Source organism: Ranitomeya variabilis, chromosome 4 (genome assembly GCF_051348905.1).
Source record: "Ranitomeya variabilis isolate aRanVar5 chromosome 4, aRanVar5.hap1, whole genome shotgun sequence".
Taxonomy (NCBI): domain Eukaryota; kingdom Metazoa; phylum Chordata; class Amphibia; order Anura; family Dendrobatidae; genus Ranitomeya; species Ranitomeya variabilis.
This window is the reverse complement of record NC_135235.1, coordinates 49,415,845-49,440,570: the sequence shown is the minus strand read 5'-3', so window position 1 is coordinate 49,440,570 and position 24,726 is coordinate 49,415,845. Positions and strand designations below refer to the sequence as shown.

Genomic DNA, 24,726 nt, shown 5'->3' with positions numbered 1-24,726 from the left:
GTGCCCCCTCCTTGAGGGGGGGGTACTGTTGTGAATTTGGATTCTGGGCTCCCCCGGTGGCCGCTTGTGGAATTGGACTTGTCATCCTCTTTCCTGTTTCACCTGTTTCCATCAGTAGTGGGTGTCGCTATTTTAGCTCATTTCTCTGGTGGTTTCTTGCCGGTCAACAATGTTATCTGATGCCTCTCAGTGCTTGTTCCTGCTTCTGACAACTACTAGATAAGTTGGACTTTTGTCCATGTTTCGTTTTGCCTATTTGTTCCAGTTCACAGCTGAAGTTTTGTTACTGTGTCTGGAAAGCTCTCGTTGATCAGGGATTGCTACTCTGGTGTTATGAGTTAATGCCAGAGTTTAAGGTAATCTCTGGATGGTGTTTTGTTAGTGTTTTTCTGCTGACCATGAAAGTATACTATCTGTCTTCTGCTATCTAGTAAGCGGACCTCAAATTTGCTAAGACTATTTTCCTGCTGCGTTTGTTGTTTCATCTGAACTCACCGTCATTATATGTGGGGGTCTACTGTCTTCTTAGGAATATTTCTCTAGAGGTGAGCCAGGTCTTATATTTCCCTCTGCTAGCTATTTAGGTCTTAGGCCAGAGCTGGGCATCTAGCAATAAATAGGAAATGCTACCTGGCTATTTCTAGTTGCGCGGTAGGCTTAGTTCATGGTCAGTATAGTTCCATCTTCCGAGAGCTTGTCCCTCTATAGGCTTGCTATGATCTCTGCCTGCAGAGATCATGACACTGCGGGTCCGCAGCAGTTTCCATAGCGTTTACATTAACATGTAAACCCTATGGAAACCGCAAACCGCTGTGCACATGCTGCGGGAAAAACCGCGCAGAAACGATGCGGTTTACAACCCGCAGCATGTCACTTCTTTGCATTGAACCGCTTACTTCCCGCATATGGATCTAAGTGCAATAGTTTTTTCAGTGCAATACTATATCTTGTGCAATTCTACCAAAATTTACTTTTTTCTCTAGTTTGACCAAGGCTTGTGTTTGTGTGTATGGTGTTGGGGTTTCGGCGAGGGTAGTTGGGTAGGGTCTGAGTAGGGCCAGAAGGGACAGTCGACGCGGAGTGGGGGCTCCATGCTGAATTTAGGGTGCCAACCTCCACTGCCAGGAAGGTACAGTCTAATAGGAAGCAATTAGGGATATAGTCAGGACTACCTCTCCCTATTAAGACTTCCTGGCTCATTTATTATTGTACCTATACCCCGCCCTGATCTAGGTTTTGGTGTCGGTTGGTATTACTTGTATATTGAATTTTTAATATGGTTAATTAATAATAATTTTAAGGATTGTTTTTCTTTTTTAGTTTATATAATCAGCCAGGATTATCATCTATGTGATGGTAGATTTAAAGTAATATCACAATGTACAAATAGAGCTACCCTACCAGATGAGGGAGAGGAGGAAGGTACGATAGGACCCAGTGTCCTGTAAGAGATATTTCTATAAGGAGATATGGGAAGTACCAGTGAGTGATATACAGTTTAACAGGCGTATATTTGACAAATGAGAGAACAAATGGAGCAGGATATATCAGATTATGGAGCTAACTGTATGACAGCGAGTAACTCATAATCTTTATTCAGGCAGTTGGAGCCAGAGCTTGGAGGTCATGGATCTCATAAAGCCTCCCTATGTATAAGATGGCGTATACGGTCGCCACCTCGTCTCGGGAGGGACGGGCTCAGTGACTTGAAACTTTAGTTGTGAGACATTGTGGCCAACCGTGACAAAATGATAAGGTACAGGTAGCATTTAATAGTTGACTTATGTTTTGATATCCTGTCTTTGATGGGCTGAGTGGTCTCTCCTATATAAAAGTGTCCACTCCGGGCATTTAATCAGATAGATAAACTACATAAGATGTGTCACAGGTGGCGAAGTCTTTAATGGGATACCTTTTGCCAGTCTCCTTATAGAAAAATCCAATGAAAAGATATCTATTGTTCAGCTACACTTTTGCCAAGTTTATTCTACTATATATTGAAGAGGGATGTGACGACCTCGCGACAGTCTCCCAGGTACTCTGATTTCCATCCACACTCCAGAAAACATTGATTGAATTTCTATACATGCTAGTGAGTGAATACGAGAGCTGAAAATAGAACCACCACCCACTTACAAAACTTAACAACTGGTGCCAAAAGAACCGCAATGTTATGTTCCTGGTTAGGGTGGAGATATCAGCTGGTTGCCTAAGCTCAATGGCAAAAAGAACAAAAAAAGATGTTCCCCTTGAGCAGATGTCTGATGGACAGCCTGAGTAGGAGGTGGTGTCTGCATCATAGATATCTTGTGATGGGGGTGAGTAGCATTTGCCTAAAATGGAATGACGCCATATGGGGCATAGAGAGACCTACAGAAAATCAAAGCATGAAACTCCAGCCTTTACTGCTTTTTGTATAGTTTGTCCCAGGTGAAGGAGACAAGTCCACTTGCATGAGAGTGCCAGCATTACAGAGACAGGGCAAGGAGGCTTATTCCTTAGAATCCTTTTGAGGTTTTGGGGGCTTTTTCCCCTCTTCTAGGCATAAAGAAAGGGGGAAGCTCCTAAAATGTAGTAAGTTATGTGCATAGTTGTTATGTTTGTGTAACACTAGCCAGTTTTTTATATACAGAACTGAGAATTGTATGTGTTTTTGATGCCTGAATGTGACTGTTATATGGCAACTGAGTGAGTAGGCCACAGGAGTGTGTAAGACTGACACACGGCATTGCTGTCTGGAGAGGAGACAGACAAAGAGGAGGGGAACTGCAAAGTGTTGCTAGTACCAGCCCAATATAACAAAGCCAAGCCTTTGGCTCTGTGAGTTTGTAACCACCAAGCCCATTAGCTCTTGAGAGACCATATAACCATTAGGCTGGTTGCCTCTCTATGAGTAATGCTGTTGTTGAGCTGTCTCTGTCCTGTGCCCATCAGAAATCTTGACCACATCCCTAAATGGGGAATCACTGAATGACCGTTGGGACCACTGTATCCTGCATTTATATAAAGGGGCACCCTTCCACCCAACAGCATGGAGGCTGTAATAGGAAAATTGTATGCCACAGTTATGTCAGTGACCGGTAAGTGAATTGTCTGCACAGGACAGTGTTAGAGAAAAGAGGAAATGTCATAAACCATAAATACCAAGTCATATAAATAATTAGTACATCCCTATTCATTACATGGAAATGGCACCCCACAGAACACAATGGGGGATTATTCACAGAATAACACAGGACTTTACAAGGATTTACTTATTATACACGTCTGGATAATCTCTAAATCCCATAAATAGGAAGGAATTGAAAAGAGGACTGACGTGCGCCAGTGCCGAGTCACAATGTGATGATAATCGACATTTACACACATGTAACCTTTTACCTGTGCACTAAATAGAGAGCTGAGGATAGTCAATATGTATGGAATGAGCAGTCAGCGTCTGTTCACACATTTTGCAACAAAAATACCTAACAAATGTAGAAAACAATGCATGTGAATGCAACAAATGCAGAAAGCAATGCATGTGAATGCAACAAATGCAGAAAGCAATGCATGTGAATACAACAAATGCAGCAAACAATGCTTGTGAATGCAACAAATGCAGCAAGAAATGCATGTGAATGCAACAAATGCAGCAAGCAATGCATGTGAATGCAACAAATGCAGAATGAAATGCATGTAATACAACAAAAGGCAGCAAACAATGCTTGTGAACGCAACAAATGCAGCAAGCAATACATGTAATTGTAACAAATGTAGATAACAATGTTACAATACATGTGAATGTAACAAATGCAGCAAACAATGCGTTTGAATGAGGTTTTAGATGTTTTTGTTTGAATGAGAGATTTTTTTTAATCCTTTTCATCCCAATGTGAAAATGACCCGCTGCTGCAAAATAATACATTGCTTGCTGTTATATACCCTGTAAAATCAGAATCCTGTACATTAGTACGGATACAGACTATGGACCTACAGGCACTTCATGTGCCGTCTTATGTAGCTTCCATGGGGCACCATATTCTCCCTGAAGGGTGCACTATGTCCACAAAGAGACATATCTGCAGTGTAAATTCCCCATATCTGCTGACATTTTTGCACTAAATTGTGCAGATTTTGTTTTTATTTTTTTATTCCATTGGGAGAAGTAAGCAGAAAATATCCCCAGCATAAACTGAAAAGCTGCTTAAAGGGAGAGGGAAGGAGGTTGTCACTCAGGATTTTACGGTACATGGCTCCATCCATTCCCCCATTGACATGGTGAAGTAGTCCTGTGCCCTCAAAAGATAATGTTTCCACCTCCATGCTTGACAGTGGGGATGGTGTTGTTTTGGCCATAGGCAGCATTTCTCTTCCTCCAAACGAGTTGAGTTAATGCCTCAATTTTTGTCTCATCTGACCACAGCACCTTCTCCCAATCACTCTCAGAATCATCCAGGTGTTCATTGGCAAACTTCAGACGGGCTGCACATGTGCCTTCTTGAGCAGAGAGACCTTGCTGGCACTGCAGGATTTTAAACCTTTACGGCGTAATGTGTTGCCAGTGGTTTTCTTGGTGACTGTGGTCCCAGCTGCTTTGAGATCATTAAGAAGTTCCTTCCGTGTAGTTTTAGGCTGATCTCTCACCTTCCTCATGATCAAGGATACCCCACAAGGTGAGATTTTGCATGGTGCCCCAGATCGATGTCGATTGACAGTCATTTTGTATTTCTTCCATTTTCTTAGTATTGCCCCAACAGTTGTCTCCTTCTCACCCAGCATCTTACTTATGGTTTTTTAGCCCATTCCAGCTTTGTGCAGGTCTATGATCTTGTCCTTGACATCCTTAAAAAGCTCTTTGGTCTTGCCCATGTTGTAGAGTTTAGAGTCTGACTGATTAATTGAGTCTGCGGACAAGAGTTTTTTATAAAGGTGACTATGTAAGACAGCTGTCTTTAATGCAGTTAATGAGTTGATTAGGAGCGTCCAACTGGTCTGTAGGAGCCGGAATCAAATACTTATTTCTCACTGCAAAATGCAAATAAATTTATATAATTTAAACAATGGGATTTTCTGGATTTTATTTTTGATATTAAAATTATAGACAGTTCATGTCTTTGCCAGTGGGCAAACTTACAAAATCAGCAAGGGATCAAATACTTATTTCCCACACTGTATATGTATAGGGGGTTGATCAGTGGTAGACAAACCCTTTAAGGTGTGCTGCATATTTTCTCTCTGTATCACAGAATAGATTTCCTATAAGTTCCATTAATGAAACACTCCTAGAATGTGTTTGTGACCTATGTGCACATTGAGGGAACGTGCACATGACGTCATTAATGCAGCAACGAAGCCATCCAAGTTTTATTCCACAAAGTCACTTCTTTAAAAAGCCAGCAGTTTTCTTCCTGAAGCAGCTCCATCGTTGATTTGTGGTCACCAGCGTCTTTTTTCACTGAGTTATACTGTAGCTAGGGAGCAGCTTCCTAACAGAAGCCACCCAAAGTATGACAGTGTTGTTTCTTTTAAATACTTCAGTGTTTCTGAGCCCTGAAGCGGTTAAAAGAAGTAACATAAGATGGAATATCTGCACAGCAAGGTTGTTTTTAAATTGCTGTGTATGTTCATGTTTTGCGGTGCTCTTTATGACGGATTGAAGGCGAATCTGCCTGAAGAAGTCAGTGTGTACATACCGACAAGCTGGGATCCATAATGTGATGCAGTTGTGTGCTGTTGTTGAATCTGATGATGTAGCCATAAACTGGTGGTAGTAATGGGGGATGTAGTCTTGTACTGTCAGTGGATCTGCTGATGTAGTTGTGTACTGACGGTGGTTTTGGTGATGTAGCTGTGTTATGATGATGGTTCTGGTTATGTAGTCATGTACTCATTGTGGAAATAGTGACTCAGTGTAGATGTGGCAATCTTTTATTTATTAGATTTGATAGTAGATGATTAGGGTCAGAGTGCTGGACTAAAAATGCCACCATCTGAATGAGGCGGTATATGTCAGCCAAACAAGTATTTGACTAAAACCCGCCCCATATACTATAGACAACTGTTTGCACACGCTGGTGAGTGTTCCTGTGTTCTCTGTAAGAGCTGTTGCTAAAAATCTCTGTTGGCGGCTTATTACTTAAAAAAGGATCTGCAGTCTGAAATTGGATTCTTATCTTCTTCCAACATCATTAGTCTTGGGCACCTATGAATATTAGACTGTTGGCCATACCTGTCAATGTCTCTGGGTTTGGCCAACTTTAGTCTAATATGAATGAGTGCCTTTACTACTATCTAAAGGATATGGGCACTTTTAGGGTATGTACATGTGATGTTTTTCAGATGGAAGACGTTCCAGGAGACAACAGAGTCTTTTATTTATCCTGAAGCATCTTTTCTTGTCATTCATGTTTTCTGACATCTTTTGGCTGTTTTTTTATTTAAATTGTATTAATGAGTGGCTTCAATAGGAAGCCGCCTGATAAGTGGTCAGGTCACTTCTTTTACCACTTTGAAAAACTGACGTGGTTAAAAGACGATCAAAAGACAGAACGTATGCACAGCAAGTCGTTTTTAGACTCCAGTGCATATTCACATTCTATTTAGCAATCATTTAGTGCTTTTTCAAGTGGGTTACAGAGCAGACCTGTATGAAATAGATGGTGTGAGCATATACAATTGCTCTGACTTCTCAGTAGGTGACATGACCACTCATTATACCCAGGGCAGCATGAACGCCAAGTACAACCCTGCTCAGGTGTTTTCTTTGTTTCTTTTATTCTAAAGTATTTTAGTTAATATTTTGTTAATGTTTCTTGTTGTTTTGTTTTTTCTTTTTTGTAGCATGATTTTTGTCATCCGTTAAGCAATGAATAAAATGCTGGAGTTTGTTTGTTCAGCGAAACCTAATTGAAAAAACACCAGCGGTTTTTTTAGTCTTTCTATAAACTTCAATTATAAAGTATGGAGCTTCTTCCTAGCAGAAAACGCCTGAATAATGTACGTTCCATTTTTAAAAAAAATGTTTTATGTTTTTAAAAGAACGTTAAAAAACCTGAACATAAATGAAGAGTAAGTTATTTTTCCATGAAAATGAATAAGAAAATTATTTTGACCACTTTTTCCAGCATTTTTAGGAGTGATTTGCTCAAAACACGCCATAAACAAACATAGTGTGAACATATCCAAAAACTCAAAAAAAACAGGAGCGTTTCCTAAAGGGATTTTTGCTTGAAGCACTCATGGTTCTTGACTGCGTAAAAAAAAATATACATGAAAAATATACGTAAGACCGTCATATGAGGCCACTGTATTGAGCCACGAACCTTTGTCAGTTGGGCATGAAGAACTACGAACTTTTAGCTAGTGGATGATTTACAGATTTACCCCTATTCACTGACAGCAAGCAAGAATTTAAAAATATCAAAAGTGTATTAGAAAGTTGCAAAACTTTTCATTATGTGATAAAAGTCGAAAAAATTGTCAAAACACAACGTAATCATGTTCTCTGCCAAGATCCACAAACAATGAACATACGTCACCTGTCAGTTCTGCCAGGCTCTGGTTGACAGCGTTATCTCCATGCACATGTAATAATTTTGCCAGAGGATAAAATTCATACAATTCCGGTATTTCGAGTCCTGCTGTCACTGTACGTTCTGGGTCTAAGGACACACCAGGAACTTTGCTCTAATTATTTTAAAGGCATTGTTAAGTACTGTATAAGAAAAACTCCATGGGTTTGTTATTGACTTTTACTAAAAATGATGGCCGCTTATTTCCCTGCCACAGTTAGTACATGGCTCTCACCCTCTCTCCTTCTACATTGCACAGAAAAGAGCGCCGTGCAGCGGCTGGCACTGGGATACCACAACAGAGTGGGGTCAGACGATCACAGCGGACGGTGACGCATACACCTACAGTAGTTAGAACGGCTTCATTGTTCTATTAGTAGTTCTGACTTTCTTTGCTCTGGTGCTACAAGGGTTAAACTGCTTAGATGGACTCCTGGAGTTCTCTGTCTTGGGTTGTATCAGCTGTTCTGAGTTCTTTACTCCCAGCAGGTATAAAAACCCTCCTCCTTGCTTCTGACGTTGCCAGTGATAGTTACCACTACCTGGTTTGGAGCTGAAGGAGAGAGTTCAGTGTTTGGAGTAGGTGGTTGGAGAGATTTTCAGGAGATTGATGGGTGGAGTTGGCTTGCATGTTAATCCTTATCCTCTCCCATTTGTTTTGTTTTTTTCCTATTCCTCCCGTTTCCCACTCTGTTGTCTTGTGAGTGTATTTGTATGATTGCAGTTTTCTTTAATCACTGTCTGGGTAGTGTTTTCCCATACATGTTAGCCTCACTGTGTGGGGGAGGGAACAGATACAGGTTGGGATAGAAGCATAGCAAGGTACATGACCCCAACGTCTCCACCATCCGGGGTAATCCAGGGGACAGCAATAGCCTAGGGCACCCCTAAATCGAGGGATCATGTATTCTCCTGTCACTACGTGACTGTGGCCATGTGCCTGGAGCTGTTAGATGAACAGACAAGATCATACAGTCATGGCCGAAATAGTTGGCATCCTTGAAATTGTTCCAGAAAATGAAGTATTTTCCCTGCCATAGTGTTTCATTTCATTCAAATGTCAATAGATAGTTTGTGCTGACACTGATGCACCCTGAGCCTGAAGGACAGCTTGCATTTCTTTGGAAGTTGTTTGGGGCTGTTTATTCACCATCTTGACTATCCTTTGTTGCAACCTTTCATCAATTTCTCTCTGTCGTCCTTGTCCAGGTAAATTAGCTACAGTGCCATGGGTTGTAAAGTTCTTGCCTATGTTGTGCACAGTGGACAGAAGGAACATCAAGATGGACTTGTAACCTTGAGATTGTTGATATTTTTCATCAATTTTGGTCCTCAAGTCCTCAGACCGTTCTCTTCTTCTCTCTCTGTTCTCCATGCTTAGTGTGGTACACACAGATACAAAATGCAAAGATTGAGTCAACTTCTCCCCTTTTTATCTTATTTTCGGGTGTGATTTTCATATTGCCCACACCCGTTACTTGCCACAGGTGACTTTGAATGAGCATCACATGTTTGAAACATCACACTCCCATCGGCACACCCGTGTCTTCACAGTGAGGGATCTGCTGAAGACTCCTGTGCCTGTCTTTATGGTCCTCCTGTGAATGTCGGCCCATGGCCGGCGTTCATAGGAGATCATGAATTCTGCTATACATAACAGTGTTGAAGCCCTGCTATGTATAGCACAGGCGATCATTGCAGCTCCAAGTCCACTTAGGAAAAATTTTTAAAAACCGCTAAAGTTCAAATCAGCCTCCTTTTGCCCCTTTAAAAATAAAACAATAAAAAATGCACATATTTGCTAATGCTGCGTTCATAAAAGTTCAATCTACCATTAAAAAAAAATAATCTGATTGGTAAATGACGTAACAAAAAAAATCCTAAACTCCAGAATTCCTTTTTTTTTTGGCATTTGCAACAGTGCAATAAAATGCAAAGAGGTGATCAAAAAATCGTATCTAAAATAAGCCCTCATCAAGCCCCAGATACCAAAAAATTTAAACGTTACGGGTCTCAGAAAATGGAAACATAAGCAAAAAATTTAAAAAAATTTCCATTTAAATAATGTTTGGTAGCTGCATACCTGTACTAATAGCAGGTCAAAAAAAAAATCACAAACATTTTTTTTTTGCAATTTCACTGCACTTGGAATTTTGCTTTCCCAGTACACTCTGTTGTAGAATGAATGGTGTAATTTAAAAGTACAACTTGTCCTGCAAACAACAAGCCCTCACATGGCTATGTTGAAGGAAAAAGAAATAATTTATGGCTCTGGAAGAAGAGGACAAAAAAACGAAAACAGAAAAAAAAGGAAAATGGCCATGCCTGAAGAGGTTACTACTATTGTTCTGGTACATACAACATTGATTGTTTTTTATTGCATTTTGTGAGGGGAGTGCAGTGTCTGAAAAAATGGCATTTCTGGCATTTCGATTTTACATTATGGCATTTACCATATGGGTTCAATAATTTCATTTTGTCATAGATTAATATTTTTCATTTTCTTACATTTTTTTATTTTTGAATTGAGAAAATGTATTTTTTTTTTTTTTTTTATATTATTTAAAACATTTTGATTCTTTTTTTAATTTTTACAAGTTGTGAAAGAGAATTTTTGTAAAGAGAATCTGACAGCAAGTTATTGATATGTAATCGGAGAGCAGCATGATGTAGGAGCAGAGAGCCTGATTCCAGTGATGTGTCAGTGCGACACCCCAGAGTCCTGGTCATCGCAGTAATGTCATTTTCCTCTCGGAGAGAGTGATATTACGTTTGGAGGCAATGAAAGATAACTGTCACCAGGTAACCACAAACATGCAACACATTCACACTCCAGGCCACAAGGTGGAGCTCTTATCCTATTTACTAGGTGACTCCCATATATATATAGTGTGGTTTTGGAGGGAAAGTAGTCAGTCAATCCCTCAGAAAGGCTGAGGTAGCAGAAGGGACACGGAGCTGTGCATGCCCTAAGAGCTGCAGCTCCAGGAAAGAGACATTTACCGAAGGAGAATATATTGTAGTGAGCTTGGAGGAAAACTTAGTAAAGAAGTGGATACCAGAAGGGGACCAGCCCTGCACAGGCTGCCTCCTTCTGAGGCGCAGAATCCCGGTAGCCAGAACACCGAGGGAGTACGGACCTGTATGCCTTGCTCCAGAGACCGGCAGGACAGCTAATTGCACGTTACCTGTCCGCACCATACCCACGAGGCATGGTGACACCTAATAGAGCCGGGTCATCCAAGAGATCCTATAAACAGGCTCAAGTCACCAGTCATACGGGTTTTGTCCTATCCTATACGGGGGATAGAGAGAGAGATATTACATCTGTGAGGACTTTATTTGAAGCTAATGCAGTAAGGGACTACAACACTACAGCACAAGGGAAGGCTATTGATTTCCACCTGGATAAGGGGACTCTGGATTTGCCTCTGAACTGGCCGGACTCTGCCTGCGCTGTGATCTGGTGCTCTGGACTGTGGCTGCTGAAACCAACAGTAAACAAGGTAAAGAGACTGCAATCCTGTGTCCTTGTTCTTCTCTGCACCTTTCATCATTCCACCATCTACACTTTGGGAAGCCCTGGGGAAACACTTCATCTGTGGGAAGGTATACCATCTAGCTGCCATAACATCACCCCAGTGGACCCCTTAAAGCAGCGTCGGTCACCCTGACCGAATACCACAGGTGGCATCACGAACACAAACTTTATCCCTTTAAAGACCTTTCCCTTTTACATGGGCGCCCAGGACCACGGACCGGGTTGCCACCGTGACATCCCCCTGTGAACCACCAGACCCGGTACCGAGTACCCCACGGCCCTGGCAGGTGTCACATCAGTTACTGGGCTGCTTGTTATTGTTTCAATATAATCAGTGTTATATTAGCAGGAGATTATCATTAGAGGACTAGTTGTCCCGTGCCATGTAGTCCTCCTGCTCTGTGTAACCCCGCCCCCACCATTGATAAGCAGCTATGTGCTAATGTACAGTATACACAGAAAGTTGCCAATCAGGGCTTAGCATTCAGAGAATTGGTAGATCTGAAAAACAGGGATTGTATCAAAACCATAAAAACAGCCCAGTAAGTGTCACATCACTGCAATCAGGGTCTTTGCCCCGATATCATGCTGCTCTCAGATTACGTAGTAAAAACCTGGTGACATATTCCATTTAAAATAATTTCTTTATACAATATATTTAACTACTGAGATTAGTAGACCTTCATCCTACACCTCTATGGAGTTTCCCCAGTTGGAATTCCCCCCCAAAAAAACTAGATTATATTTATCATAAGGCAAATTATTACTAGCTCTTAACTGGTTAAGCCAAGTTCTTGGAGATCCCCAGCGTAAAGTATTAATTTAAGTTCTCCAACTGTATTTCTGTGATAGAAGCCAAAGAACAAGCTACAGATGTAGCAAGGGTTAATGCAGCATATGGAGATCACGGCACAAACAAATGGTCATTTCGACACCTAACTTGACATTGGTCAGTGGCTTGTTCAAAGTTAAATTATCTTAATCTTGAGATAAACTTCTGTGATAACTTATCAAGAAGGCGAGTAGTGAGTCATGATAATCGTTCTTACATCTGTACCGATGAATTAGATGCAGAAAACAACATTGTAGGATTCAAAGGTTGAGTAGAAGGTAACAAAATAGGGTAATTATTAACCATATTACAATATTTTTTGCAAATTACATATCCTGCATTAGAATGGAAAAAAAAAAATATTACAATAGAACACAACCAAAATGTAAAGACACAGACCGCTCTGACATCTTGAATATAGAACACATCCGAGAAATTTAAACAAAACAGATCACAGTGACATCAGCAAAATAAAATGCTGACTATACAGTATATAAAGACAGACAACTCTGATATCAAGAAAATAGAACACAGCCTAGAAATAAAGAAACTGGGCATTCTGACATCATGAAAATAGACCACAGCCTAAAAATAAAGAAACAGACCATTCTGATATCATTAAAGGGAACCTGTCACCCCGTTTTTTCAGTATGAGATAAAAATACCGTTAAATAGGGCCTGAGCTGTGCTTTACAATAGTGTATTTTTTTGTCCCGATTCCCCACCTATGCTGCCGAAATACCTTACAAAAGTCGCCGTTTTCGCCTGTCAATCACGCTGGTCTGGTCAAATGGGCGTGGTGAAATGGCTGTTTCTCCCCCACCTCTTGCTTATCTTCCCGGCGTTTGCGTAGTGTTTTGCGCATGCGCAACAGCCGAATGCACTGCGCAACGGCAAAAAAAGTGCGCGATCTGTGTTATTCAGAGGGTTATCGGTGGGGGCGGCCATCTTCCTGAGGCCGCGCGTGCGCAGATTGAGTGCTCTGCTTCCCGGGGCTTCAGGAAAATGGCAGTGGGATGCCGCGCGTGCGCAGATGTAGATCGCGGCGGCCATTTTCCTGAAGCCGAGTTCGAATCTCTGCTTGACATGACCAGACACTGACGTCTAATTATTTTTTAACTCACAGTTCATGGTTAAATTGTGTGATATGATGATATGCCCTGGAGAGGTAGACGAGCGGTGAGCTCAGCTCTTCTCTGTGACACTATGAGTCGATGTGTACTGATTACAAACATTAGTATGTTTTGTGAGCGATTATGACCTCAGCCGGCGCTTTGTGTGCTGCTGACGGAGTCGTTCTGCTGTTAAAAACCTTATTGATACTATAAACATGGACTTGACCCCTGGAGCAATTATATAATATCATGTGATGACAATATGGACGCCGATTAGTGCTCTCAAAATAATTAGAAAAAATATATAATTTGTCATTATAGCCCGCAGCAACCAATCAGTGCTGAGCTTTAATTTTTCCACAGCAGTTTAAGAAATAAAAGCTGGGCTCTGATTGGTTGTTCTGAATTGGATGATCAGCAGGCATGAGTTGTCATCTTCCTTCACCATGTCCAATCCTCCTGATTGTGTAATATAAACTAGAAGTCTTTGGTTACGTCTTGAGAGAACTGGAAGGACCTTTAGTAATTAGCCTCTAAGCAAGTGATAATCAAGATGGGTAATATTTAGTAATTGACCCCCTCCTCTTTAACCCTTGATGGGGATGTACATTGGGCTTATTTTTTAAAAAAATAGGTCAGAATCGAAAGAAAAAAGTCATACCTCATATCCTGTTCTTCAAACAGAAGAAATGGAGGATTGGCAGACAAAGTAGACACCTCATTTAAGGGTTTCTGATTAGTTTATGGGTCAGAAAATTGAATAAACAAAGATGTACACAGGTGAAATAGATCAGTGTGACCGGGTCAAGCTGAACTAGGTAACTGGCAGCAAGCGACAGTCTGCTGGGGTTTATATAGGGGGGAGCTTTGCCTATGGCTCCCAGCGAAGAGCTAATTACCAGCTTACTGCAGCAAAACACAGGTGGACAGGAAATTGACAACTAGTCTCAGCAATCTTATAGCTGAAAAGCCTGCAGTCACCGCAGTATTAGTGCAGCCAGTGTCGGACTGGGGTGCCATGGACCCACCAGTAACCAACTCCAGATCCCCACTTTTCACCTACATGCTAATGTGACATATTATCCGCAATCACAAATTTATATAACAATGAACTGGGTAGATGGTTAAATTAATAAACTGCTGCCTTTGTCTATACGTAGAGAATCAAGTGTATTGTGCCAAGACCTGCTAATTTAAGAAAATGGTGAACTACTTTTGCGCAGGGGCCCACCGGAGGATTTTCCTGCTCTCCCGTGGGCCAGTCCGAGCTTGAATCCAGCACCATCTAGCGACCAGGGTAGAGGTGGCAGCAGTATGTTCAGACATGGATGTGACAAGAAGACTGTAACCCTTGAAATTCCGGAGGGGTGTAACAATGGAGCTGTAATCAGACCTGGTGACTGAGTCCAATGACCGTTATACCTCAAACAATGAGATCAGGTTTTGGATCGGGGCCTGGGAGTTTCCTATTACATCTCCGGTAGCGTACACATACACACGTAGTTATTTCATTAGAAAGCTATAAGACTTAGATATTGCATTGATGATTACAAAACCAGAATGATGGATACCTCCATTATTGTGGCATCTCCTGTAATCTGTAAATGAAGCATCTGTAGCAAATTTTTGCATAACGATAGTGATTCTGTATCTTTAGGATATTTCGTTTCTGGACTGGAGGACCAAGAAATTGTTTTTCCGGAACGAATGGTGAACAGAGTGAGGAGGGATGTGGATCAAAACACAGTAAGCCTTTATATTCATATCCTCTAATCCAGCCTTTAATCCTGTATATAATGAAAGACATAGGTAGTTCTACCGATAGTTATTCCTTCCGACCTCCGATACACCTGCACAATGTTTTCAATCGGGAGAGGGGAGGCTCCCACACACATTAGATAGTCAGCCGGCCCTGAAGAAATTATTAAAGTTCAGCTAACTTTGCTATACTGTATGTAGTCACTTTAACACTTTGTGTTGTACATCTTGTACTAATCTGATTTTATGAATAATTTTTCAATATTCTTTATTTAATACTAAGCTAAAGACTGGATAAAAAAAAAAAAAAAAAATTGATCATCCTTTGCAAAGTTATAAATCTTTGTGAAATACCCCATAACCTTATATTGCTCCCTTCTTTCTCAAACACAATGTTGAAAGTGCTGTTTTAACTGCCTAGTTCATGTTCTTTTAGAAGCTGCTTTGAACTGCTGCTCTAACGAGAATCCGTATTCACACACTATTTACAAACACTCTCACTGTCTGAAGAAGTGGAAGGAGAGCAGAAAGTTTCACATGGAGACAGTGTTTACAAGTAGTGTTTGAATACGGATTCTTGCTAGAGAAGCAACGCAAAGCAGTTTATAAAAGAGCACAAATTAAGCAGTTAAAACACCACTTTCAACATGATTTTTGAGAGCGAAGGAAGCAAAATAAGATAGTGGAGTATATAGTAAAGATGCATAACTCTGCAAAATTAAAAGCAAAACAAAAAAAAAGTTATTCATTAAGAATGGGGCTGGTATCCAGGCACGGATGGCACTCATTATTTCTCTCAGTGGCAGTAAAAATTGGTTGATCCAAGTAGCATGTTTATTTATCAATCAAAGAAGATTTCTCATGACAGAGGAGAGGTATATAGCTATTTAGGTTGTGTTTTTTGTGACACTTTTTTATTTTAGTACAACGTTTTTCTTGGGTTTTCAAGACTATATTAAAACCCCCTGAAAATTCCATACACCAAGCATGCTGTATATGTAAAAAAAAAAAAAACATGCCAAAGATGCTGAAAATGCCACAAATACATCACACATCAAAACACACTGTATGTAATGTGCTTCATATTGCACTACAGACTTCAAAGTTACATCTGGGAGCATCTGTTTTGGCCTGAAAAAGAAATGTAAACGTCATAAAAAGGGCAGCATGGTGGCTCAGTGGTTAGCACTGTTGCTTTGCAGTGCTGGGGTCCTGGATTCAAATCCCACCATGGACAACATCTGCAAGGAGTTTGTATGTTCTCCCTGTGTTTACGTGGGTTTCCTCAGGGTTCTTTGGTTTCCTCCCACACTCCAATGACACACTGAAAGGGAATTTAGATTGTGAGTCCCAATGGAGACAGAGATGATGTCTGTAAAGCGCTGTGGAATATGATAGCACCACTGGTGGACACAGACAAAAAAAGGCCCCTGTGCAAGAACAGCATATGGGCCCTTTGCAGCCCAAGAGTTCAACATAATGCACAACTCCACCTGCTTTGGAGATAGAAATGGGCCTCCTTACCTCTTGGAGCCCTGTGTGGTTGCATCAATGATATGTTGTGCTCTTGTCATGTCACAACACCTCTACAATTCAACCTTTTCTTGCTTTGACTTTACAAAAACTCTTACGTTATCTTTTATTCATTCTCATCTGGATTATTGCAACTCTCTGCTAACCGGTCTCCCTCTTACTAAGCTCTCCCCTCTCCAATCCATCCTGAATACTCATATCATATTTTTTTCCAACCACTACATCGACGCTTCTACCCTGTGCCAGTCGTTGCACTGGTTGCCCATCCGCTACAGAGTCCAATATAAACTTATCACTATCACCCATAAAGCGCTCCATGATTCAGCACCATTCTACATCTCTTCCCTCATCTCTGTCTATCCCCATTTAATAATCCTCATTTATGTAACTATTCCACTTTTGCCCTTCCAAAATTTTGTTTCAAATCTGATCCTTTATAGCATCTGTTCATACCCTCCATGCACTTAATAGCCCTCTGCGTCTGTACTGTACACATACTGGCTGGTGACCACTTCATGCAGCGTTATGTACATATCCTAGTTATTGTGAAGCAACTGCAAGGCAGTTGCACGCAACCTCTCCCAGGGGGCACAGGTAAGGGGAACAAGGTAGCACTCACCGTAAAGCACCACAGTGCAAGGCGCGGAGCGCCACTAGGAGGCAGCCGAGTAGTCAGACAGGCCGATCAGCAACAAACAGGAGACAAAGTACCAGAAGTCACAGCAAAGCAAGTAGTCAGAGACAAGCCAGAAGGCAGAACCAAACGGAGCGTGGTATCCAAAACAAGAGACGTAAGACGAAGTCGGGGAACAAGCCAGAGACTCAAAACCGGTAGGGGAACGAGGTACAGAGACGGAAAACATGAGGCGTAGTCAGAGATCAGGCCAAGTCATACACTGCAGGGAAGTGGTTTAATAAAAATAAGAGAAGTCAGAGGCAGAAGGAACACCAGGGTATACGGGTCAGCTGCTCTAGCCAGGAAGCATGAACTATCACTGACGCCGGCCAGCAGACTACAGAGGATTTAAAAAGCCCAGCCAGCTCAAAACGAGGCAGAGGGGATTAACATCTGCATGACCAGTCCAGAGAGGGAATACTGTAGCAGAAAACAGACCCCCGACCTGGATCAAGACAGTTATTATATGATGGCTGTATTGTACAATATCAGCACATTTTACCATGCGCCTTTCATGTTCCCCTATTCCCTCATAGATTATAAGCTTACGAGAGGCAGGACCCACACTCCTCTTGGTGTCTGAGTCATGTGTTTTTCTGTAATGTCTTTATTTATTATACAAGTCCCCTCTGTAATGTAAAGTGCTGCGGAATATGTTGGCACTATAGAAAAAAAAATGATTACTATTATTATTATGTCCGTCCCTGGATAGTGCTGTATAAGCAACGTATAATAATATTAAACTTAAATCCTTGAGTCCGGGAAAAAAACCTATTGGTTATCCTTGACTTTAACCTCTTCTTTTTGGCCTTGGATTTCAAGGTTTAATGCTCAGACCCAAAAGGATTTCATGGTAAATCTCTGCATACGTAGCAGAAGACATAGGTTTGGGAGATCTTATGCTCTGTTCTATTTAGGGAAGAGGGCCAAGTAAAAGCAGTCAAAAGCCGCCGCAGGTTTCTACATGCAGTATTTCCGGTTCCCTGAGCCTTTGATCGCACACAGAAATCACAGGACGGTCTGTAAAATATATTTCCTCATTGCCAGTGAGATCAGCAATCACATGAATACACATAGGCGCACCCAGAAAACGAGCCTAGGTGTGAGACATCCGCATACAGGAGAGACGGAAGGGATCTTCCAGTGTATCTCATTGAAGAACTAAGGCCTCATTCACATGATTGAAGGGTTTCTTGTATTAATGGGATTATGTTTTTTGTTTTTTTACTTAAATGCAAATATGGTTTAAAAAGGGGCACAGTATTTTGGCCTGGGATGTTTTTTTCTTCTTTGGTAAATTTATCAGCCAAGTTTGAAGCTTTTTTTCCAGGCAGAAACACTTCAAGAAATGACATTTTGCTTACTTTTCCACACTAATAAATAACTGCGCCCCAGCTGTAATGCGCCGTGGTTCTTCTGTGACTTCTCACAAAGTGTTATGGCTTCAGCCATACTGGCGTTTCTTCTAAAATGACCTAAAAATGATTATTCAAGAATATTTTACATAAAAGTTTTAAAGGAGTTGAGGACTTTTTTTGTTTTATTACTTAAGTGCATGTATTTGAGGCTAAAAAAGTATTTTTGAAATTGGGTTGTATTAAAAATTTTCCACCGTTTGCCTTCTGTAACCTCTGTGCTGTATTTTCTATTGCTGGCTGTAGAATGAGTTAACTGAGAGTTTGTCAGTGAGCTGTTCTGACAGTCTTATCGGACAGTTTGTAACTCTTTTATCTGTCTTTTTCTGGGCACCTGTTGATTGATGACCACAGGCCACGTGAAAGTTGAATGTGACTGAAAAACAAAAAGGCTGTAAAAGTAAAACGGTGTAAAGTTTTTAATGAAACCCAATTGCAAAAATCTTTTTTAGCTCTAAATAGTAAAAAATAAAAGGAGGACTGATGCATGGAAAAAAAATTGCACATACTGTATATCGTTCCATCTATGATGCAAAATTACATGAAACTGAGCAATATAACTTTTCATCTTCAGGACGAGAATGTATCCTATACCATCGAGACTTCTAACGGTACTCTCATCCTGAATCTGCAGAGGAACAGGTAATGTATGAAGAACATCGCCTAGAATATCAGTAACTTATTAGTGAGTGATTGAGGAATGTAAGATGGAACGAGGGAGAATTTCAGGAAAGAGGGGAAGCATGAGGGAAGTCTTGTAGGCGAAAGTCTAGGAGGCAATTACAGGTGCTTCTCACTAAATTAGAATATCATCGAAAAGTTAATTTATTTAAGTTTTTCAGTACAAAACGTGAAACTCATATATTATGTAGAGTCATTACACATAAAGCGATCTATTTCACGTGTTTATTTCTGTTAATGTTGATGATTATGGCTTACAGCCAATGAAAACCCAAAAGTAATTATCTCAGTAAATTAGAATAATTAACAAAAACACCTGCAAAGGCTTCCTAAGCATTTTAAAAGATCCCTTAGTCTGTTTCAGTAGATCCACAATCATGGGGAAGACTGCTGATTTGACAGATGTCCAGAAGGCAGTAATTGACACACTCCACAAGGAGGGTAAGCCACAAAAGGTCATTGCTAAAGAAGCTGGCTGTTCAGAGTACTGTATCCAAGCATATTAATGGAAAGTTGAGTGGAAAGAAAAAGTGTGGTAGAAAAAGGTACACAAGCAACCGGGATAACAGCAGCCTTGAAAGGATTGTTAAGAAAAGACTATTCAAAAATTTGGGGGAGATTCACAAGGAGTGGACTGCTGCTGGAGTCATTGCTTCAAAAGCCATCACACACAGACGTATCCAGGACATGGGTACAAGTGTCGCATTCCTTGTGTCAAGCCACTCATGACCAATAGACAACACCAGAAGCGTCTTACCTGGGCCAAGGAGAAATGAACTGGACTGTTGCTCAGTGGCCCAAGGTGCTGTTTTCAGATGAAAGTAAATTTTGCATTTCATTTGGAAATCGAGGTCCTAGAGTCTGGAGGAAGAGTGGAGAGGCCACAATCCAAGCTGCTGGAGGTCTAGTGTGAAGTTTCCACAATCAGTGATTGTTTGGGGAGCCATGTCATCTGCCGGTGTAGGTCCACTGTGTTTTATCAAAGTCAGCACAGCCGTCTACCAGGAAATTTTAGAGCACTTCATGCTTCCCTCTGCCGACAAGCTTTTTGGAGATGGAAATTTAATTCTCCAGCAGGACTTGGCCCCTGTTCACACTGCCAAACGTACCAATACCTGGTTTACAAAGAGTATCACTGTGCTTGATTGACCAGCAAACTCATCTGACCTTAACCCCATAGAGAATCTATGGAGTATTGTCAAGAGGAAGATGAGGCACCAGACCCAACAATGCAGACGAGCTGAAGGCTGCTATCAAAGCAACCTGGGCTTCCATAACACCTCAGCAGTGCCACAGGCTGATCGCCTCCATGCCACGCCGCATTGATGCAGTAATTGATGCAAAACGAGCCCGACCAAGTATTGAGTGCATTTACTGAACATACATTTCACAAGGACAACATTTCAGATTTTAAAATAATTTTTCAAGCTGGTGTTATATAGTATTCTAATTTACTGAGATAATGACTTTTGGGTTTTCATTGGCTGTAAGCCATAATCATCAACATTAACAGAAATAAACACGTGAAATAGATCACTCTGTTTGTAATGACTCTATATAATATAAGAGTTTCACTTTTTGTATTGAAGAACAGAATGTCATCAAAAAGTTCATTTATTTCAAATTTTGTGAGAAGCACTTGTATATGGCATCCAGAAGGTTGTCATTGGAAGGACTTAGCATGTATGTGGGGTGGTAGCTCTGGATAAGGCCACGTTCGCACGTTCAGTATTTGGTCAGTATTTTACCTCAGTATTTGTAAGCCAAAACCAGGAGTGGGTGATAAATACAGAAGTGGTGACGTGTTTCTATTATTCTGAACGTGTGAACGTGGACTTATTGTCTTTATTGCTGCATTCATTCTGCAGAAATTGACATTTAATAAAATATGCTGACGATTGTGCTTGGTGCACCCTTAGTGTGGCCATGAGGCTCATTGCACTGGACTGCCATGTCTTGTGTCTCTCACTGGCACTGACTTGCCTGAGCTTTCTCTGCAGACATTGATTTCTCCTGACAAGCCAGTGCTGTCCGTCCGTCACCAGTGAGGGAGACGGAGACATGTAAAACCATTAGGTGCACTGAGCCTCTTTGCCACACCCAGGGTGCACCCAGCACAGGAATTAGCATGTTTGATTAAACTTCAGTTTCTGGAGAACGGAGGTTGTTGGTGGGATTGTTGTAGGGGTATTGGACAGAGCTGGGTGGGATGGGTGCAGGATGAAGGAAAAGGAATATGTAGAATTGGTTTGTATTTTTGAGCACAATTTATAATGTGCACCACTTTTGTATCCTGTATATTTTTCATCATCCATAGAGATTTTGTGAGCAAAGACTTTGAGCACTTTATCTACAGCGAAGATGAAGGATTAGAAGCTCTGAAGCGCCCTGTACCGGTAAGTGTCATCACAATCAGGGCAGTATGCTGCGATATCTCAAGGCGGAGGAGGGAGAAGGTAAAAAGAATGGTGACTGCAAATCAATCTTAAGGCACCATTCTCATATTAGGTCCCAATAGTGGAACCAGCGCTAATCAAGCATTTATTGCATATACTATGGATGTGCCACAAATGGTAAAAGCGTATAATGTCAGAAGGGCCATCAATTCAGAATTGATTATATGGTGAGACCCCCAGATATTCATGGACGTTCCTCCGCAATGAAAGATGGTAGCTGTTCCCTCTAAAAAAACTCCATCAATTTTCTAATAAACCAATAAGTACTTTTTATAAAACCAGACAACTCCTTTCCTAATATTTTTAATCTCTTGAGAGATAATTTTCACATTGTTGTTTTTTTCTTTTTTTTGCAGAATTACTCCTGTTATTATCATGGACAGGTGGAAGGAAAGGAGAACTCTGTCCTCGCTATCAGTGACTGCCATGGCCTCAGGTTAGATTACAAGTATTTACATACAGGAAAAAAATGAGGTTACAACTTGGTGGAGCTGGATGTAAACTACAACAAATTTACAGTGGGAAAACAAGTATTTAGTCAGCCACCAATTGTGCAAGTTCTCCCACTTAAAAAGATGAGAGAGGCCTGTAACTGACATCATAGGTAGACCACAACTATGAGAGTCAAAATGAGAAAACAAATCCAGAAAATCACCTTGTCTGATTTGGCAAGATTTATTTTGCAATTATGGTGGAAAATAAGTATTTGGTCACCTAAAAACATGCAAGATTTCTGGCTCTGACAGACCTGTAACTTCTTCTTTAAGAGGCTCCTCTGTCCTCCACTCATTACCTGTAGTTGTGGCCCCTGTTTGAACTTGTTATCAGTATGAAAGACACCTGTCCACAACCTCAAGCAGTCACACTCCAAACTCCACCATGGTGAAGACCAAAGAGCTGTAGAAGGACACAACAAACAAAATTGTAGCCCTGCACCAGGCTGGGAAGACTGAATCTGCAATAGCCAACCAGCTTGGTTTGATTAAATCAACTGTGGGGGCAATAATTAGAAAATGGAAGACATACAAGACCACTGATAATCTCCCTCGATCTTGGGCTCCACGCAAGATCTCACCCTGTGGGGTCAAAATGATCACAAGAACGGTGAGCCAAAATCCCAGAACACACGTGGAGACCTAGTCAATGACCAGCACAGAGCTGGGACCACTGTAACAAAGGCTACCATCAGTAACACTACGCAGCCGGGGACTCAGATCCTGCAGTGCCAGATGTGTCCCCCTGCTTAAGCCAGTACATGTTCGTGCCGGTCTGAAGTTTGCTAGAGAGCATTTTGGATTATCCAGAAGAGTATTGGGAGAATGTTATATGGTCTGATTAAACCAAAGTAGAACTGTTTGGTAGAAGCAAAACTCGTGGTATTTGGAGGAGACAGAATGCTGAGTTGCATCCAAAGAACACCATACCTACTGTGAAACATGGGGGTGGCAACATCATGCTTTGGGGCTGTTTCTCTGCAAAGGGACCAGGATGACTGATCTGTGTACATGAAAGAATGAATGGGGCCATGTGTTGTGAAATTGAAAGTGCAAACCTCCTTCCATCAGCAAGGGCATTGAAGATGAAACCTGGATGGGTCTTTCAGCATGATAATGATCCCAAGCACACCGCCAGGGCAATGAAGGAATGGCTTTGTAAGAAACATATGAAGGTCCTGGAGTGGCCTAGCCAGTCTCCAGATTTCAACCCCATAGAAAACCTTTGTTTGGAGGGAGTTGAAAGTCCGTGTTGCCCAGCGACAGGCCCAAAACATCACTGATCTAGAGGAGATCTGCATGGAGGAATGGGCCAAAATACCAACAACAGTGTGTGGCAACCTTGTGAAGACTTACAGTAAATGTTTGACCTCTGTCATTGCCAACAAAGGATATATTACGAAATATTGAGATTAACTTTTGTTAATGACCAAATACTTATTTTCCACCATAATATGCAAAATAAATCTTGCCAAATCAGACAAGGTGATTTTCTCGATTTGTTTTCTCATTTTGACTCTCATAGTTGTGGTCTACCTAAGATGTCAATTACAGGCCTCTCTCATCTTTTTAAGTGGGAGAACATGCACAATTGGTGGCTGACTAAATACTTTTTTTCCCCACTGTAAAAGGTTTAAAAAATTCTACAGTTTTTCCATTTAGCCAGGAAATAAAAAGAAAGGGGCGCCGGAGATATTTGAAATCTCCTAGCTTTTGCTGCTACTGTAAAAAACAGCTTTTAATTTGCAGAACAAAAGGCTGCAAAAACCACTGTAAAAATGCAGCATGTGAACCTAACTTTAAAGACATCACATGGACACACCTTTGGGGTATGTGCACACATTAAGTATTTGGTGCAGAAATTTCTGCATCTCTTGGCAGGAAAAACACATGCTTCCGCCATGTTTTTGATGCAACAAATCTGCACAGGCCCTTAAGAGGTATTCTCAATGTACAACTCAAAAGCGGGTCTGCTTCAAATTCAACATCAAAAATCTCATTGTGAGCATTCCCTCAGGTATTTTCACACAGAGTTATTAGATAAGAAATTTCACAGAACCAGTTTTTTCTGGAGCATTTTTTATGTTTCTTTTTTTCACACAGTTTTTAGATATAGATTTTTTTAACCAATAATGACGTTTTTTGGAGTATTTTTGTTTTTTTAACATAGATTTTGGACATGATCAGAAAAATCCATGTCCAAAGAATCTGCATGAGGGCTCTTCATTTTGTGGATCAGAATGGGCCCCAGAGATATGACCCCGACTGATCAGAATGTAGTGCTGATCCGCCATATAACGGGAATACTACTGTAAGTGCCACGTTGAAAAAATAACTGTCAGTCAAGGAGGCGTCGGTTTAGCGCCTATTCCCAAAGCCATATGTCTGAATGTGTGTATATATATATATGGATGGATATTGACAGCAGAGGATTAGTATCATGGTCCAAACATAGTGACAGCCATTCACACCCACGCTATATATAGTGATATATACTTATAATAGGTGGGCAATGAATAGCAAGCATACCTCATCCTATGTAGCAAGTATATCTAGGGTCTCATTTACATTTTCAGTATTTTAAAAAAATCTCAAGACTTTGGGGCTGATTCATCAAAGTATTTTTTCAATAATTCCAACATAAATTTCTTTGAAAAGTCACTCGCCTTTTG

The 24,726-nt window shown here is 41.0% G+C and overlaps 1 protein-coding gene across 2 annotated transcripts in view; it reads left to right on the top strand.

The window, feature by feature from the left end:
• LOC143769699 (disintegrin and metalloproteinase domain-containing protein 9-like) overlaps window positions 1–24,726 on the top strand; it is a 74,084-nt gene that overhangs the window by 7,167 nt on the left and 42,191 nt on the right. For both annotated transcript variants that reach the window (XR_013214465.1, XM_077258484.1), the window contains exons 2-5: window positions 14,699–14,787; window positions 18,998–19,065; window positions 21,422–21,500; window positions 21,917–21,996. Coding sequence is in view for 1 of the 2 variants with exons in the window: in XM_077258484.1 (XP_077114599.1) it covers window positions 14,699–14,787; window positions 18,998–19,065; window positions 21,422–21,500; window positions 21,917–21,996 (316 nt within the window). In the remaining variant the exon portion in view is untranslated. The remainder of the gene's footprint in view (window positions 1–14,698; window positions 14,788–18,997; window positions 19,066–21,421; window positions 21,501–21,916; window positions 21,997–24,726) is intronic.